A 17,878-nucleotide genomic window follows, 5' to 3' on the forward strand; every position below is an offset into this window, starting at 1 on the left:
TTTCATACAGGAAACGTTTTCTAAAATTGTTTATAAACATTATGTTAAAAATGTTATTGGAAAATAATTGCAACGATAATGCAGGGTTTAAAATCTCAAGAGTTTAATAATCTTAGGAAATCTGAGTGGCAAGGGTCTCCAATTGAATCGATGACAAAATGGCATTTTTTCAATGCTGTGTTTGTCTAAGCAATGTTCATTATCAAGAACTTAAATAATTCTGTCTTTTACCAAGGTAGCAGTACTCGGAACCAGGGCCGTGAAAAGATGTTATTGGAAAATAATTGCAACGATAATGCAGGGTTTCAAATCTCAAGAGTTTAATATTCTTAGGAAATCTGAGTGGCAAGGGTCTCCAATTGAATCGATGACAAAATGGCATTTTTTTCAATGCTCTGTTTGTCTAAGCAATGTTCATTATCAAGAACTTAAATACTTCTGTCTTTTACCAAGTTAGCAGTACTCGGAACCAGGGCCGTGAAAAGCCAGCTCGGGTTCAAGTGTGATTCACAAAACTGGGCCCTCTTAAAATAACTTTCTGTGACCAGGCCTTTCAGTCTCTCGAACAACTAGGGAAACATTTTAGGGAAACGCCCTCTTTAGGTACAAGTGTCTAAAAATATTCTTAAGAAGACTTTGCAAAAACATGTTATTCATGAATCAAGGACAGGGCATCGTATTTCTCTATGATAAACGTACAGGCATCGACCCCACACATGTTTTCTGGGTTGTAAATAGATCTTGTAGCAATCTAATAGTAACATGGTGTAAGATTATTATCGGCCCCTTCGGAGCACGGGCCCCGAACCTTTTGCCCCTCCTAATCACACTCATTTTGACGCTGTTGCCCACGACAAGATAAACTTTACGGCACTCGTTTGAAGGTTTGGCGGGGGCAACTGAGCAAAACTAAGAAAACAGCCTGAAAAACAAATAATTTTCCATTTGGGATTTTAATAATTACTTTTGAATTGGTAAGATATCAGACCGAAATATGATAAACGAGCAAATATTTAACACAATAGACATAAAAGATCAACCAGAAATAGCGAAAATATGTACCAGACATCAGAGGTTATCTTTGAGATAAGGGCTAAAAAAAGCTGCTTATAGAAAGGACAAAAAGAATACGTTTCCGTGTGGAAAAGATAATACTTTTTTAGTTTTACTTTGTTTTACCCATGGCCTCGTTTCGAAAATTACCCTAATAACACAAATTTTGTTCTAAATACCGATTTTCATCCCCTTATTGCTGGGGTGATTGTAAGATCAATTGTGAGATGCGTGGCTTTATTGTAAGAAAAATTATAAGAAAAAGATACATTGTAGGGAATTTGCCCATGAAAACGTACGAAGGTCCAGAGTTTTGCCGGGTGGAAGAGCAAACTTCTGTTCTAGAGAAAAGGTGCATTTTCGGGTCCCCCGTGGGGGTTTTAGGGAGAGGGTTGTAAAGGACTGTATGTGTAAGCAATTGTCGGATGAATAAACTGAACAGGCAAACACGGATAAATAATTCCGCAACACATGATTCACACTGGATATCACACTGAATCAACTGTCTCTCCGTTCAACTGGAAAATAAAGGATGATATGATGCCATTACTTCCCAGTCAGAACTATTCATTTTAACAAAAGAGAAATGAGTTCACGAGAGAGCATTCAATAAAACCACGCCGTGCAGGATCCACATCGACAAAGAGTCATGACTTGCCAATAAGTTAAACTCAAAAAAATTGCAAAACGACCCTTTTAATATTAATGCTTTTCATGGTAATGACTGAAGACATATTAAGAAGAGTTTAGCCAGAACTAAAAAGTGTTTCCGGAGGTTCGAAAAAGATGCAAACACCGGACTTTAATGAATTGAATTCAAATATCAACAATTCGGTACAGATATTGCTAGACAAATTGTAAACTCCAGTCTGGCCATTTGGTCAGCTAACAAACGTTATTATTGAATTACTGGTTTTTCAAAGCCGCAACTTTCTGCTGTTCAAGCAGACCATCACACACAAAAAATTAAATCAAATATATTACGTAATTCTGAAATTTGCCGAGATCTCGTTTGAGTTTATGGTGGCGAGTCCCTTAAAAGCGGGAATTCTTAATGATATGTAAAGACGTCGTTGTAGATCACAACCTTTGAAATTTTTACCACCATTTTCCGGATAAGCACGACTTTCCCTAAAACTTTTAAAAAGTTTCTCAATGCGTCAGCCCCGGTGGCACCTGGCTCTTGTAAAAGAATTTTAGCAGATAACTTACGATTCGCTGCTGCAAAACAAATCTTCGAATAGTTCCTTGCGTATTGCATCGTATTCTGTTATTTCGATGTCTCCGGTCGCATCCATTGCTTGAAGTAATAGGTCCTCTTACATGCATTTGACCATATGATACGGGCCACATATAGAAATTGCTCGATTTTCAAGCATGACACGCTAGATGATTTCCGCGATGTTTTTGCGCTTCAATGCTCATGATTGTTCCTTGTACATTGAAATACACTTCACGTTCTTAGGCGTATTATGCAAATTGTATTGTGCGGCGAAAAACATTTTCTTTGATTAACAAGATTATGAATCGTGTGACACAATCAAATCAGCCATCCCCCGTCATAAAAGCTACTAGTAGGGTTAACTGTCGATTTCCACTCCAACAACACGGGGGAGTATTTGTACAGCCTATTTGAGGCTTCCAGTCTAATATACAAAATTACAAGAAACATTGCTATCCACATTGCCCGCAGAGGGGAAAGAATGATGTTGGTTTAAAGGAAAGATTTACGGCAAATCCACCCTGGGCTTCAGCGTTGGCTATGATTCAAATATGACCACTTTTCCAGGGTGATGCAACCACTAGATATGGTAAGGTTCTTCCAAGATTTCAAAAAGCTTTCAATTTCAATGATTTCATAAATATCTGGATACGCTTTAACACAGTGTTCTTGGCAAAACAACAATTAATTTATAATTACAAATGAAAAGAGAAAGCACCTTTCTCTATTAGGAAATTTCACGGTTTGCGAAAGTTATTAGAGGTTTCCAACTGGATTTCTCGGGGATTTCTCCTTTACCCATCAAAGGCTCACAGCCAATAAATTGAATATGGCTTGACTGAAAAATCTACTTTCAGATTTAATATCATGAATCTTTTTATTTCAAATTATGAATAAACATTCAAATTGCCTGTTTCTTGTGTATTGTCTTGATGTTTTAAAGAATGGGAGCCAGTTTGACTGGATTAAAATATTCATTAAAGGATTAAAGGGTAGAATCCTTGAACGTGTGTAATATTGCTAGTGTGTATAACGACAGCTGAAAAGATCACAAGGCAGATCATGAAAGACTCAAAAGAATGGAAGGAATTTCAAGAGAAATGTAGAGATTCGGCACAAAGAGGGTAACGTCAAAATCTTTTTACCCTCCCAAAATGGGAAATTAACAAGATTGTTATTCAGTGTTTCATCAAATGAAATCTATCTAAAAATTACTGCAAGTGAGCGATCTGATTTTCTCAACAGAGGTATCTAATTGTGTCAATATGGGAAACAATGTTTGCAAAATTATTGCTACGAGATCATCAACATAGAAGTGAAAACCTCTCGGTTAGGATCATGCTAGTTTTTGTAATACAGTTACTGTGGGCATATCATATGAATGCTTGAAGATTTTTGGTATTTATGCTTATGCTAGGTCAGATAAAGAGCGTTGTATTTTTATAGCTCTTAGAGGGATGACTTCCAAATGAAATTCGTGTCCAACAAAAGAACGAAACTTGAAACGGATAGATGCAATGGTTGCCAAAAAGAGTTGGAACTCAACAACAAGTCACTCTGTCAATGCTTAATTTAATTGAATGAAGCAAAAGCCTGATACGCTGATCGTTTAAAAAGCAATGTGACAAGGGTGATGAATTTTATCTAACTGGAGATGAATCTCATTTAGGGGTAGCAAAGCAAAAACTCAAGTGCGGGATATGAAAATAGGATTGAGAAAGAATAACCGGAAATGCTTCCAATGGTTTAAAAATAATCATGGAAATGCTAAATAACTTGCCCTGGGTTATCTTTTCTGACCAGTAGAAAGCTCAGTTATTACATCATAGTGTTCTGGCGGGATAAAGAAGGAATAAAAAAGTAGTGCCCTATATGCAATACATGACTAAATGCTGAATGATTACAATCTCTGTTGTATATTTCAGTAAGAAAAACGCCTACAGATATTTAGTTGACAGGCAAGGCCAGTTTTTAAACCACATTAGATTTTTATTGGTGGTTTTGGGCGGATTGCGTAATCGTGTTGAGGTTGTGGTACAACCAGGATTCCTAGATTTGCAATTTCAGGCAAAATTTTCCAATCTAGATAGAGTGTAAAGATTTCGATTTTAATTTCAGCTACTCTACATATTACTGAAAGTCGCTTTGCAATTCCTTACCATAACGTGTACATTTTGGCTCAGTTTTTGTTACTTTGTTTGTTACTTTTACCAAAATTCTTCAATTGGGCGCTTATCGATGACTTGAAAATAGTTTCATGTCCTTTTAGATGGACTTCGAGTAAGACTTCGAATGAGCGATTCAATTTCATACAAGTAGTAGTTATTGCAAAATTTGGTTAACAAAGGTCACTTTCTATAAAACAAGAGCCTGTCTAATTTCCTTGCCTATTAAAATAACCCAGAATTAACCTTGATATCAAAGAAACTATATAATAGAATTGGATAGCTGATAACAGATGCTAAACAGGGAATGAGGATGATGTCATTCAATTCAGTAGTATTTGAATAAGACCTGGTAAAATCGAAAACAAACATCAAAAGGCTAGAACGTTTGAAATGATAATCTTTCGAGCTAATAACATCTTAACATGGCTCCACTTCCAGATTGCCGCTTATGATTCTGAATAAATGCCTTAGCAGAGAATTATGTTTTCTTAGGAAGCTTTTGTTGGATGAGTGTCAATGGAGCATTAAAAGACTCTGTGACCATCTGAGGAAATTGCAAAGGGGGCGTGGGGGCTAAAATGGAATTCAGAAGGTTATAAATATCCCAGAAATCATCGCTGTTCTCTACTTCATATTAAGATGAGATGAGAGGAAAGATGTGGAGGGAAGATGAGAGCTGTGGGACCCAAGCCAGAATGATGTTTACAAGGACACGCCCATTAGAAGTAAAAAACACCCCTTTGGGAACTTCCGGTCAAAAATGTAACGAAATTAAATTAAAATCATTTGCATGTTTCGAAAAGATGAGCAAGACAGCAGCAATATTTTGCCAACAAACGCCTCTATTAAAATTATATTCAAATAATCTTCTTGTAGTTTAGAATTTAAAAATGGCTTGTTTATTATGTACGTTGCGTGTGGTACTTCATCCAGAATAACGATAATATAGTTAGCAAATAAATTTAGTACCAAAATGAAAATATAATAGTTTGATTGTTAAAAACACAACGTTTCTAACATGTACTCGTTATCAAGTGTCTAGAAAAGAAACTAGCCGAGCAAAAAGAAGGCGAGATTCGATATATAAAAAAGAATGTGAGATGCAACGTAACCGAAAAAAACTGAATAAGGGAATGGGAGGAAAGTAAGAAAAGAGAAGGAAATAGATATAAAAAAAAATCATCGAAGGAAATTAAAATGTTTATTAAAACCATTAGGATAAAGAGTTCTTAGGCTTAAAATTAAACCTTTATAGCTTGTTTATCAGTATGTTTCAAAATTTTTCAATTTTCAAAGTCTTTTATAAAATTATTTTCTTACAGACAAAGATATCCGAATTTATAGAAATCTTTGACATTCATTGCTTTGATATTCAAGAATCCTTCCCCTAACTTTCTGAAGTTTTTTAAAATTGATCACATTTAAGAGTTTATCTTTAGAAAACACGAAATATTGTTGATTATGAAAGAATATTAAGCTACTGTAAAAAACGATCAGAGAATTTTAATATGTTAATCCTAACATTAAAGAAGATCGCCCTGGTTAGCAAAAATTTAGCAGAAAGTATGAATTTAAAAATTGAAGAAAAAATGGTAAAAAGTTGATAAGATGGCAAAGAAGAAAGTTAAGGAATAAATTATTGATGGTACAAGATGTAAACGGCTTTGAAAAAAGGAAAAAATTTTCACCCTAAAGCTTTGCGGCGGACATTCCTCAGAGTAGGAAAAGATCAGAATAAGGGCTGAAAAATACATTTCGCTAGTACAGAGACCAATTAAACTATTGACCATTCTCTTACATAAAAGTTTTGTACAATATGTACCTATAGGTTGGTTCTTTCTCGTTAGGAAATAAAACAGTTGACAAAAAGGAAATATCCAAAGACGGGTCTGTCCCCTATCACTTTTTTCCTCGTTCGCGTGTTTCACGAAATTAAAAAATGCATTTTCAAAAATATAGAAAGAAGGGCTGTTAGTTTTGATTTGTAGCAAAAGAACGGGAAAATCAAAATTTATTCAAAAAATTTCCTCATCTAGCACAAAGGTAACTGCGGATGGCAGTTTTTCCATTTAAATTGAGCGTACATGAAGGAGCGTACATGAAGGAGCGTACTTGAAGGGCCGTTCAATAGGCATGGGTACAAGTCGAGGGACGATTTTTCGACAGCAAATATTCTTATCAGAATCCAAACAGCATGATCGCTTTGGCGGTCGATGTTGACATTAAGCGTTGCCTTGTAGGTATCAGATAGAAAATTTCTAAATACGGTTAGGCAATTGTAGACTTGCACTTTGATGAAACGCAAATATTGTGCTTTGCATTGGTGATTTGCATTGAAGTATCCATGCTACTGAAAGTCCCCACCCTCGTGCTAATCAAATAACGTAAATTAATTTCGGTGTAGCAACTGAAATCTGGAGACTTTATTTGATGTCTTTAACGCAGCTTTGTAAGTTCCCAAGTCAGCAGTGACGTAACGGAGGCATCTAGTGTGGCTCCTATTTATGGACTGGAAGAAATTCCCTGCCAGCGCTGTAGAGCATGCCAAACTCAATAGCGAAATATAAAATTTGAAATTATTCTTCCTATCTTTGAGGAGCTTGAGTAAAAGAAGCTTTAGTTAATGAAATTCAAAAGCTTCGAAATATGGAGAACCTGAGCGGAGTCTTGAAACATGGATACAAAAAAAATCTGGGTGCCCTATTTGCCCTGAAATGCATAAGGCTACTGTAGGAGGTGCAAGAGAGTTTCCTCTGATCAGGCCAATTGGGGCTGCTAGAGACATATTGAATACATGTCTCAATCGTAATGCCTTTTGTTATTAAACCGTTGCTGCTCGAATTAAATATTAATATCATTGTCATAATATCAAATAAAAGGCAGTGCTTTTGGAAGACCTTCCAGTATCAAATGGAGTTACATGCAAAATGAAATAGGTGATAAAGAATCATTTAAAGGAAAAAGAGACGCAACTCTTAATTAGATTAGTAGTGACCACTTTTATGTATGCTTAAGGTTAAGGCAGTGATGGGTTTTCACAACCAGCAACTTTTACAAGCCGTTAACTACCAACACTGCCTGCTGTGCCAGTGCTCCTGAGAGCAAGATATTTGGGAAAAGCAGTTACAGATGCTGCTAATCTTCAAGGAAATTTGCCGTTTGAATATCTAAAAGCCAGGCTGGTATGATTACAAGAAATCCTGTTTTGATACAAAGGATTTAACAGAGTGTTATGCCTGCTAAAAATAGTGTCGACTGAAACCACGATTGGGATAATTTTAGATGCAATTTAAGAACACAAAGGAAACAGCCATGATAGAGAACAAAGATACTCCTCCAACTGCACACCTATTGACATTGAAATGCCAAAAGACCCTCGACTCTGAGTAAGCAGTATGTGCTGTTTTGAATGAGATTATAAATATGTTGGGTCTAGAAATCCAAACGGCAAAAAACACATCATGAAAACCGAGCAGCAAGCTGGTACAATTCGAAAAACGATGGATCCTAGAAAGATAACGATTATACAGAACATATTATAAACATTGCACAGACCCTTTGCCCATATATAAATGGCATTTTCAAAAAGGCTTTGCCCTGACATAAAGAGATTGTCAAGCTGCCGTTCCTTATATCAAAAGGCTCATACCATATCAATCTCTAATGATAGGCTCTGGTACCACGGGTATAGCGATAGTTTAGTTGGTAACAAAAAGAGACAGAGATATAGAGAGAAACGAGAAAGCGCGCGCGTTATGTATTTAAGCGGAGTAAAGGTAGATCTCTTTGACGTCTACGAATTAGATCATTGTTTATAAAAAGTAAATAAATGGTGTTTTACGGGGCTGTAGCTGGGATAGTGAAGCAGAGATGCGAGGACGATGAAAAGGCTGTGATACAACTAGGGCTCTCCAGACTTGTCTTTTCAGGCCAAATTTTCCAACTTTGGCTTTCTCCAGTGTTAAAATTGCCAAAAAAAATTTGCTTTTGGCCTACAACTAAAATTTGACCTCTTTCAGTAGAAATTTTGAGGACATTAGTTTGTTTTATATATACGTAAACACCCTAAGTAGAAACAAAATTTAAATTGAAAAAGCAATACTGCAAGTATTAAAAACAAGCCTAACGATGGGCAAAGAAATTTTTTTTTTGAATTAAAAAGATTCTCAATTTCTTGTTTGAGCTTGGGAAATTGATTAAGTCTAAATTGATTAAGTCGAAATTGATTAAGTCGAAAGCCATTAAGTCGAAAGTGATTGAATCGAAAGTCTGGAAATATATACTATGCTTAGGCCGTTACCCGGCACTACAACTGGAAAGCCTCCATAAAATTGAGAATGACCGTATACAAATTAAAGTATACTTTAATACAGTATAGTTGACATGCACCCTTTCCGTATTATTAAATTATAGCAGTTTTAGAAGTGTGACGTCATCTAGTTCATCCTCCTTCCTTTTATGATTGCGAATACAAATATAGTGTGGTGTTTTGGTTTAATATAATGATTATCTTCTTTCGGGCTCGCTCTATACTTGACAAATTAGCAGCTTAATTTGGCTAAATGCTTTGAAGCTGTATCGGGTCCTTTTTTCAAAATGCAGCTGCTTTTGAGTTCAGGCTAAGATAGAAAACTCGTCTTCTCCTTAAACTAATGACTTTATTGTGCATTTAAAAGGTTTAAAAGATTTTATCGGAATGATATGACAGGTTATACATAAACTAATGAGGGCACTTCTTTTCTTGTGGTCTCTTTTGCGATCGATATCACAGTTTTGGCTTCGTCTCGGATACGAAGCAACATTTTACGAAAAATGCTCTGAATAACGAACACAAGGTCTCACAGCTTTTCCAAAGAAAAATGGAGTTCTGTTGTGCGATATCATGATATAGTGAAAAGCCCAGAAAGCGGATACCTGCGTAAAAGTTAAGTCACAATTAGGGAGGCATTAGTTATCAGAATGTTGCTTGAACGTTACATGAATGTGGCTTCGGTCACTGGAAAGAAAACTTGCGAAAAAATAAAATATGTCTCCTGTCATGGGAGATGTTAAGCATAAGCAAACAAAGACGTTACACCTACTTGGTTGGTCTTGATGTAGGCCTACTTCGTGGAGGTGGCATCTAAGACAAAGTTTAGTACGATTAAATACATTTTGCATTTCGAATACCTCACTGGGTAAACACAGCTTGATTCAGGAGCATCCCTGCACAGCATAAAATATTCAACAAAATCTCTAAAGAAAATAGTAACCAACTGCTTTATATTGAAATGAATTAAGTTTCAAGATGTATTGAATTCTGTTTACCGTGATACAAAATAGCCTTTACAGTACATAGTTACAGAAAGCTCGAGCCCCCTGATGAGGTTTTTTACATTCCCCTGGAACCTTCTCTAAAGGCCGCTCTTCACTTCAGACTTTTTGTTCGCACACGCTCGCAATGTGAATCTCCTGATCTAGTTGGCTACTTGATGGAAGGATCACAGCCTACTATCAACGCGAGCGAAATGTCTGCCTGCTTAAAGCGATCTCAAAATACGTATGTGCGTACACAGAACGATTGAAGTTGAGGTGTGCGTGCCCTACATTTTCCATTCATCTAAATTCATCTCTGGGAAAACCAGTTGAGTCTGCGCGCAGACTACCAGAACACCTTCGAGTCCACGACAGATCGAAATTTCGTTAGCTCGAAAAACTTTAATCGCTTTTTGGAGGTCCAAGTTACTGGGATAATAGTGTATCATGTCTAAAAGTTTCATTCCACTTGGAAGGATTATAAACATTACATCTACATATTGACACATAGTTTACAACTCTTTATCTTAAGAGGTCTTAAGTTGGAAAGAGAATATTAAGCGAGTCGAAACTATGAAATTAATACGCATTCTCTTTAAGAATAATTACTAGGCTTTTTACAGAATTAGATTGTGTCACTGGGGGCAAATTGCTGTCATGAATTTATGGCATACGTACCTCTTGACTTGGCTCTGGAACTGGTGTTCTTTCTGTAAAAAAGAAAATACAAGTTGATGATAAAGAATTATGAAGAATTAAAGAATTAAAAAAACATGTCTTTAAATCAGCATGTAAAATAAATGTTCTCTTGTGATATTTTACCAATGCATAAAAGGCACGAGAAAATAACTAAAAGAGGATTGCTTAGCACAAAACAAAAAAGTTCAACCATAAAGTGATCAAACCAACAGCCTTCAACAAAACTAACATCAAAATGGAAGCGATTGAGGTTACACCTACTATTTTATATGAAACGATGTAAAATCATAGTGTTTCTAAATATTTTACCGCATTTTGGCACAAAAACTTCCCAATGGCTTTCCAAACACGAAAACCAGACATATTTGGTATAAAAATTGTTTTATAGCAATGAGCGCTGCAGCAAGTACGAATAGCTTTGAAATAATTCGTTTGCTGGCCTATGTTACATAGACTTTTTTCCAGTTACAATACACTAGCAATATTGCTAGAGACTGAAAATCATACTTTAACCCTTCCCAGTCTGACGGGAACTGTCGACTTCTTGGCAGTTCCAGAAAAACCCAAGCACTATAAAGACAATCTGGCGAATCCTCTTTCCTACTGGTTAACTTCAATCTGCATCCAGGTATAAACTTACGGTGATATTCTGGGCATCAACCGGCGTATTATTCAAAGAAGCGTTGTTCGATGTGAACCTTCTAATACCGGATACAGTAGTGTCCCGTATATGAGAAATAAACATTTAAGAAACATAGACCCTGATTTTCAAAATAATACCCCATTTTGAAGCCAAACACTTGTATAAGATAGTGTATACACAGTGCTGATTGTTAAACTAAGGTGATATAATTTGTATCACAATCATAGAGGTCTTGTCTGAGCAGTTAATCGATAGAACATGGTTTTTCTAATAAGAAACTTTATCCTGATTCAAAGTTTATATCATTTTATATGAAAAAAGTCAGACCTGAAACTGAATACGTTTTTTCTTTTATGTGACACACTACTGAACTTAATACCGGATAATTTCTACCGGATACCTTAACAACCAATTTCTTTACCATGATAAACTCCTTGCACACAACCTCTCGTTAACAGATACCTTTTACATCAGACCGTGAATAACGTCTCATAAGTTTACGTTATATGGGAGCTGGCTTTCACTTTTTTGGAACAAAATAGAAACATGTACACAAAATGTCTAAGCTTTCTCTTGTCGTCCAAAATTTTCCAGAACTCCAAGACCTTATTGTTTAAGACATTTTGCACAACTCCAAGAATTATTCAAATATCATCAATTTTTTAGGATGTTCAGAACTCCAAGACATTTTTGTTTGAGAAATTTTGCACAACTCCAAGAATTATTCAAATATTATTAATTTCTTAGGATGAGTTAAGCTAATTATCTTCTTTTTCTAAGAATAATTTATCAAACACCTGTGCAGTTGGTAGCTCGAGTTTTGTATAAGTAAAGCATCAAAAGTGGTTTTAAATTTCAAAGCAGAAACAGTCGAGAAGCATGAATTAGCTTACCAAAAGCCCATGCATTCAAAGGACAGAACAGCGAGTAATGAATTTTTCAAAAGCCTCCTTAAGAAACTCCAAAAATTAAAGATCAAATCACAGCTGCCAGGATATCTTATGATTTGAGGATGGATAAAAACCAAAGGAGATGAAATTCTTGGTCAACCGGATCAGAGTTTCTAGAAATAAGCTTGGTTTCATAGTGAGAGGTGCAGAGCTATCAAATATAAACTGGAGTTATGAAGATATAGCATTACACATAGCTGTCAAATTATGTAAAAGGAATGTGGAGAAGTGCTTATTTAAATCTGTGAGCATTAGGAAGAGGATTTAAAAGATCAAAGTAAAGGTCTTGAACAGAGTCTGCCAAGCTCTAGAAATACATTAATATGAAAAACTGATATAAAAAAACATTTTGGCTCCATATCCTTTCCTTTGCGCCAGACGCATTTATACATGCAACTGAATATACTGGAGGTAACTGGAAGCTAGGTAGCGTTGTCATCGAATTTCATACATTTATTTTCTTCATAAGAAACTTCGCCAAAAAAAATATTGGACGAAAAGGGAAAGTAAAGAATCTTCAGTACTCGAAGCAAAAAACAACGAGAAACAAAAGAAATAACTCAGAAGTCCAAAATTCCACGAAAATCCAGCAATATGATAAGCTAGGTGGCATAAAAATTTAAAAATCGAGGAAAGATGTGGGACTGAAAAGAATATACTTCCCTTAACTAAGTGAAGCATTAGAATGGACGCAAATCTCTTGACAAAAATGTCACAAGCATTTGAAAAGAAATAGAAACATTGAAGAGTATTGCCAGTCTTTACAGCTTAGAAAATCTCTCCAGCAAGGTTATATGTATGGGAAAAGCTATATAAATGAAAAATTAAATGTAGGACCCAAAATTATACAATTAAAGACTCGCAAGAAACATTTAGCTTTGAAATTTTCAAATCATCAAGAAACTGAATTACTCAACATTGGCCTTTGTTTCATATAAAAATCAGAGAAACTTTGGTTTCTATTAAAAGATCATTCCGTCCCAGCCCTGCATTCATTTGATATTTGAGAAGTAAAGTGATGTTTCTTTTTCATGCTTCCTAGCACGGACTTAGTGTCTTACAGTTACCTTAGTGGCACGAAAATTTATTGGCTGTCAAATTTGGCACCTGACAATAGTGGTTTACTGGGCCCCTAGATGTAATTTGAATTGTCTTAAACAGTGTACAGCAACAAATTTGAAAAATGCAGCATTTTCACTCTTTAGGCTCACATGGTATTTGTGTCATTCGTACAAACATCAAGTCATTCCTTAACCTTGCGGTACAAATTTACTCATAATTAGTACTCAGTTTCTCAATTATTTTGTTGAATTCAGTATTCGGGGATATCTCGTAAATTTTAAATGCTATAGAGCTGCAATTTATAAACAAAAACACGTAGCATAAAATGAAACACCTAAGTAATGGTAATATCTTTTTCTTTTCATTGCTTATGCTAATCAAAAAGGAAATGGGTGCCAAATAGACGAAAAGGTAAATGCGTGTATGTGATGACCAAACAAGGCAAATGCGTGTATGAGATGACCAAAAAAGGTAAATGCGTGTAAGAGTTGACCAAACAAGGCAAATGCGTGTATGAGATGACCAAAAAAGGCAAATGCGTGCATGAGATGACCAAACAAGGCGAATGCATGTATGAGATGACCAAACAAGGTAAATGCACGTATGAGATGATCAAACAAGGCAAATGCGTGTATGAGATGACCAAACAAGGCAGATGCGTGCATGAGATGACCAAACAAGGTAAATGCGTGTATGTGATGACCAAATAAGGCAAATGCATGTATGAGATGACCAAACAAGGCAAATGCGTGTATGAGATGACCAAACAAGGCAAATGCGTGTATGATATGACCAAACAAGGTAAATACGTGTATGAGATGACCAAATAAGGCAAATGCATGTATGAGATGACCAAAAAAGGTAAATGCGTGTATGAGTTGACCAAACAAGGCAAATGCGTGTATGAGATGACCAAATAAGGCAAATGCGTGCATGAGATGACCAAACAAGGCGAATGCGTGTATGAGATGACCAAACAAGGTAAATGCGCGTATGAGATGATCAAACAAGGCAAATGCGTGTATGAGATGACCAAACAAGGCAGATGCGTGCATGAGATGACCAAACAAGGTAAATGCGTGTATGTGATGACCAAATAAGGCAAATGCATGTATGAGATGACCAAACAAGGCAAATGCGTGTATGAGATGACCAAACAAGGCAAATGCGTGTATGAGATGACCAAACAAGGTAAATGCGTGTATGAGATGACCAAATAAGGCAAATGCATGTATGAGATGACCAAACAATGCAAATGCGTGTATGAGATGACCAAACAAGGCAAATGCGTGTATGAGATGACCAAACAAGGTAAATGCGCGTATGAGATGATCAAACAAGGCAAATGCGTGTATGAGATGACCAAACAAGGCAGATGCGTGCATGAGATGACCAAACAAGGCAAATGCGTGTATGAGTTGACCAAACAAGGCAAATGCGTGTATGAGTTGACCAAACAAGGCAAATGCGTGTATGAAATGACCAAACAAGGCAAATGCGTGTATGAGATGACCAAACAAGGTAAATGCGCGTATGAGATGACCAAACAAGGTAAATGCGTGCATGAGATGACCAAACAAGGCAAATGCGTGTATGAGTTGACCAAACAAGGCAAATGCGTGTATGAGATGACCAAATAAGGCAAATGCGTGCATGAGATGACCAAACAAGGCAAATGCATGCATGGGAAGACCAAACAAGGTAAATGCGTGTATAAGATGACCAAACGTGGCAAATGCGTGTACGAGTTGAACAAACTTTGCCCATGCATTACAAACAAATTTCTAAACCTAGTTTGGGATAGGCAACGGGTCATATTCCGTTCAGCATCAACGAATAACGTTTATAATACGTTTCCTCTTTAAGGAATCAAATTGTCTAGTTTATTAAAAATGGTTTTCTACCACGAAATTTCTACCAGCATTCTTTCGTTTTGAATTTAGAATTTAATTACCGTTTCGCCGTGCTGCACTTCCAGATGATTGCGTCTTGGGGCGACCCTGAAAATGGAACAAGCAAAATAGTGAAGAAGATAAAAACAATAATAAAATCAACCCAAAATCGGGTTGGCCCCCTATCAAATACAAAACGACATTCTGTTAAGACCCCACAGGCTGCTAAGTGATTCCACTTCTTTGAAGATAAGGATTTCACACAAGGTTATACCTAAAATAAGTCTGTGTAATTAAGTTAATGCTTGAAATTTTTTTGAGGTTTCCTACTTGCGGTGGAACTGCCGGACAGGGCGACACCATACTGATAAACCTAACTACACAGAACGTCTGAGACACTGGCAAAATAAAAAAATTGAATATCACCATCGAAGACTAAGTTCTTTTATGGATATAAATAATCAATATATTTAAAAGAACTCTAAGGGGGGTATGACCTTGGTTAGAGCCTACAACGATTATTTGAAGCTAGCCACGATAAGAACAGAAACCACTCTGGATGCATTGATGTTCTAGAAGAATGCCTGGTTGAAACAGGCCATTATTGTTGAATTGATGTAGAGGGTAGATGAAAAACAATGATTGATGTAATCATTATGATTGTAAAACAAAACTTGTTAAGGAAGACTTACACTTCGGGAATTCAAGTCAGCTCTCACGGAACTCCTGGAGCTTAGTTCTTGGAGAAGAAACAAGCAAAGTTAACCATACGACCATTTTAAATTTACAAAATAGCTACGATATGTCAGTCAGTGGCGTAGCGAGCGGGACGCCCGCCCAATGGCAAAACATTTCGGCGTTTTCTTGGTTTTCAAAGGGTGTGGACACACCATTTTCCCTCGCTCAACCTGCCTTTGCCCCCTCCCCCCCCCCCAATAACACCGCACTGGCTACGCTACAGATAACAGAAGCATTCGAAATTGATTAGCCAAACCAATTTTACTGCAGATTCGCATCGAAAACAATCATAGTACTGCAAGAAAGTTTATGTCAGTAATCCGGTCAAATTGAATACTTCAGTAAAGCTTCCCTTTAGAATCACTTCCTAGTTATTTATTCTCTATCAGTTTTGATGTCAAATCAACACATTAAATTTTACTCCAATTTAGCAATACCAATTTCAATATTAAAGCCAACCTAAAGGAAAGCGCTGCAGTGAAACGTATACAAAAACGTCATTGATATTACAAAACTTTCATACATTTATGTTTTGTTTTCATGACCCTATAGAGTTCTCAGTAAAATTACAGCAACGCTAAAGTCTGTGCCAAAGTATCAAATTTTAAAGGAATTTTTAAATCTTATATGAAAAGCCAGCATTATATTTAGCGGCCATAGTTTCGGTCGAAAAAGGCGGGTTAGCGGTTTTTCCAATTCATCTCGTGCTCGTTTATGAAAATAATTTAGCTGTCTCCTTATAAATTCACTTCAATAACAAGATATGGTTACTGAAAAAGCTAAAAACCCTGTTTTACAAATACTTGTGTTGAAATTGATGCTTGCTAATGAGATAAAACATTCTAATATTTTTGTCTCTTGTAGTGAAAAGCTTCTTACGCCCATCAAATTCTTAAGTCGGCGTCTATAAGCTATATTGGTGGAATGAATAAGCATTTACATCAGGAAAAACATTGTTTCGTTATCCCTTTGAGGCTTTGCAGGCGAAAATGAATTTGTGAATCAGAGAAAACGGAATCATTGCCATAAACCCTTTCAATCAGTAGCAGGTTTGAAATATGCAACTTAGTTATGAATTAGAGCAAGGAAGGGTAAGGGGTTTTTTTATATATATATATATTCGGTATAAAAACTTACACAACAAATTACCTAAAACAGTACGTACAAACTACTAAACTACATTACAAGGACAGAACGGGGTAAGGGGTTCTAGTATAATGTGCAAAATTGAAAAACATTTCACTACCTTCTATTGCTGTAAGCTTCGAGTGCCCCCTTGGTGTGACTGGGCGAGTGAGGGGTTTCTCTTGAGTGAAGGGAGAAACATCTCCAAGCGCCTGGAGTGAAAATTACATTACATAAGATTCGATAATAAAAAGCTCTTGGTGTTTGTCGTATTTTCATTACAACGTGGGGATGTACAATTTTACATTGCAATAGCACTTGTAAATCAGGACAATATTTATCAACTATTACAATAAGATTAATTAATATTTGATAAAAGTGAATAGTTCAATTTAATACGAATAGCTTAAGGAGCTCACACTAAGGCCTAAGATGCAGTAATTTATATGAAATATACTTTTGTGCTGCAATTAATGATACACAGATAACAGAAGAACAGCACAGTACTATACCTTTGAATCAAAGTTTGTTGAGACAGAAATTGAAGACAGTACCTTGAAAGAAAAAAGGGACAATAAAAATTGTATTGAAGCCTGAAAAACAGCATAAAATAAAGAATCTATTTATTGCATTATATGTAAGTAATTCTAAGAATTATGCTTGGGCAGAGGTAATGAACTATGCTTTGGTATGTATAGCAAGACCGTTTCACATAACAACTCCGAAGTTAACGCTAAATGCGAGAATGGAGTTGTTTGCAGTATTGGGTACAGAGCACTGTAAAACAGATCGATGTCTCCAATACTTTATATTTCTATAGAGCTGTACATATCAAAATTAGAATAAAATCAAACAAGTTTTCTTCAACATATCTTCGAAGGAAAATGATTTCTTAGTTCACAGTGAATTTGGAGGAAGGGTAATGAAAAACGAAAGAAGGAAAGATACTAGGAGGAAAATTGATTTTATTTTAATATCTCTTAAAGGAATTGAGAGCAGATTTTAAAAGGCTAAAAAATAAACGAGAGGCT

At 36.0% G+C, this 17,878-nt stretch overlaps 1 protein-coding gene and 1 long non-coding RNA gene across 3 annotated transcripts in view; one reads left to right on the top strand and one right to left on the bottom strand.

Moving 5' to 3' along the window:
* LOC135687963 (lisH domain-containing protein ARMC9) overlaps window positions 1-17,878 on the bottom strand; it is a 48,806-nt gene that overhangs the window by 12,395 nt on the left and 18,533 nt on the right. For both annotated transcript variants that reach the window (XM_065204601.2, XM_065204600.2), the window contains exons 21-26: window positions 17,360-17,401; window positions 16,969-17,059; window positions 15,677-15,723; window positions 15,047-15,092; window positions 10,417-10,448; window positions 9,525-9,565 (exon numbers count right to left, since the gene is read on the bottom strand). In XM_065204601.2, coding sequence (XP_065060673.2) covers window positions 9,525-9,565; window positions 10,417-10,448; window positions 15,047-15,092; window positions 15,677-15,723; window positions 16,969-17,059; window positions 17,360-17,401 — 299 coding nt within the window. The remainder of the gene's footprint in view (window positions 1-9,524; window positions 9,566-10,416; window positions 10,449-15,046; window positions 15,093-15,676; window positions 15,724-16,968; window positions 17,060-17,359; window positions 17,402-17,878) is intronic.
* On the top strand, window positions 269-4,445 carry LOC135687966 (uncharacterized). Its single transcript, XR_016144958.1, has 2 exons — window positions 269-2,864; window positions 3,722-4,445. It is a non-coding gene; the product is annotated as an uncharacterized LOC135687966 (long non-coding RNA).

This window comes from Rhopilema esculentum, chromosome 19, assembly GCF_057945365.1.
Source record: "Rhopilema esculentum isolate cy_ngs chromosome 19, ASM5794536v1, whole genome shotgun sequence".
Lineage (NCBI taxonomy): Eukaryota > Metazoa > Cnidaria > Scyphozoa > Rhizostomeae > Rhizostomatidae > Rhopilema > Rhopilema esculentum.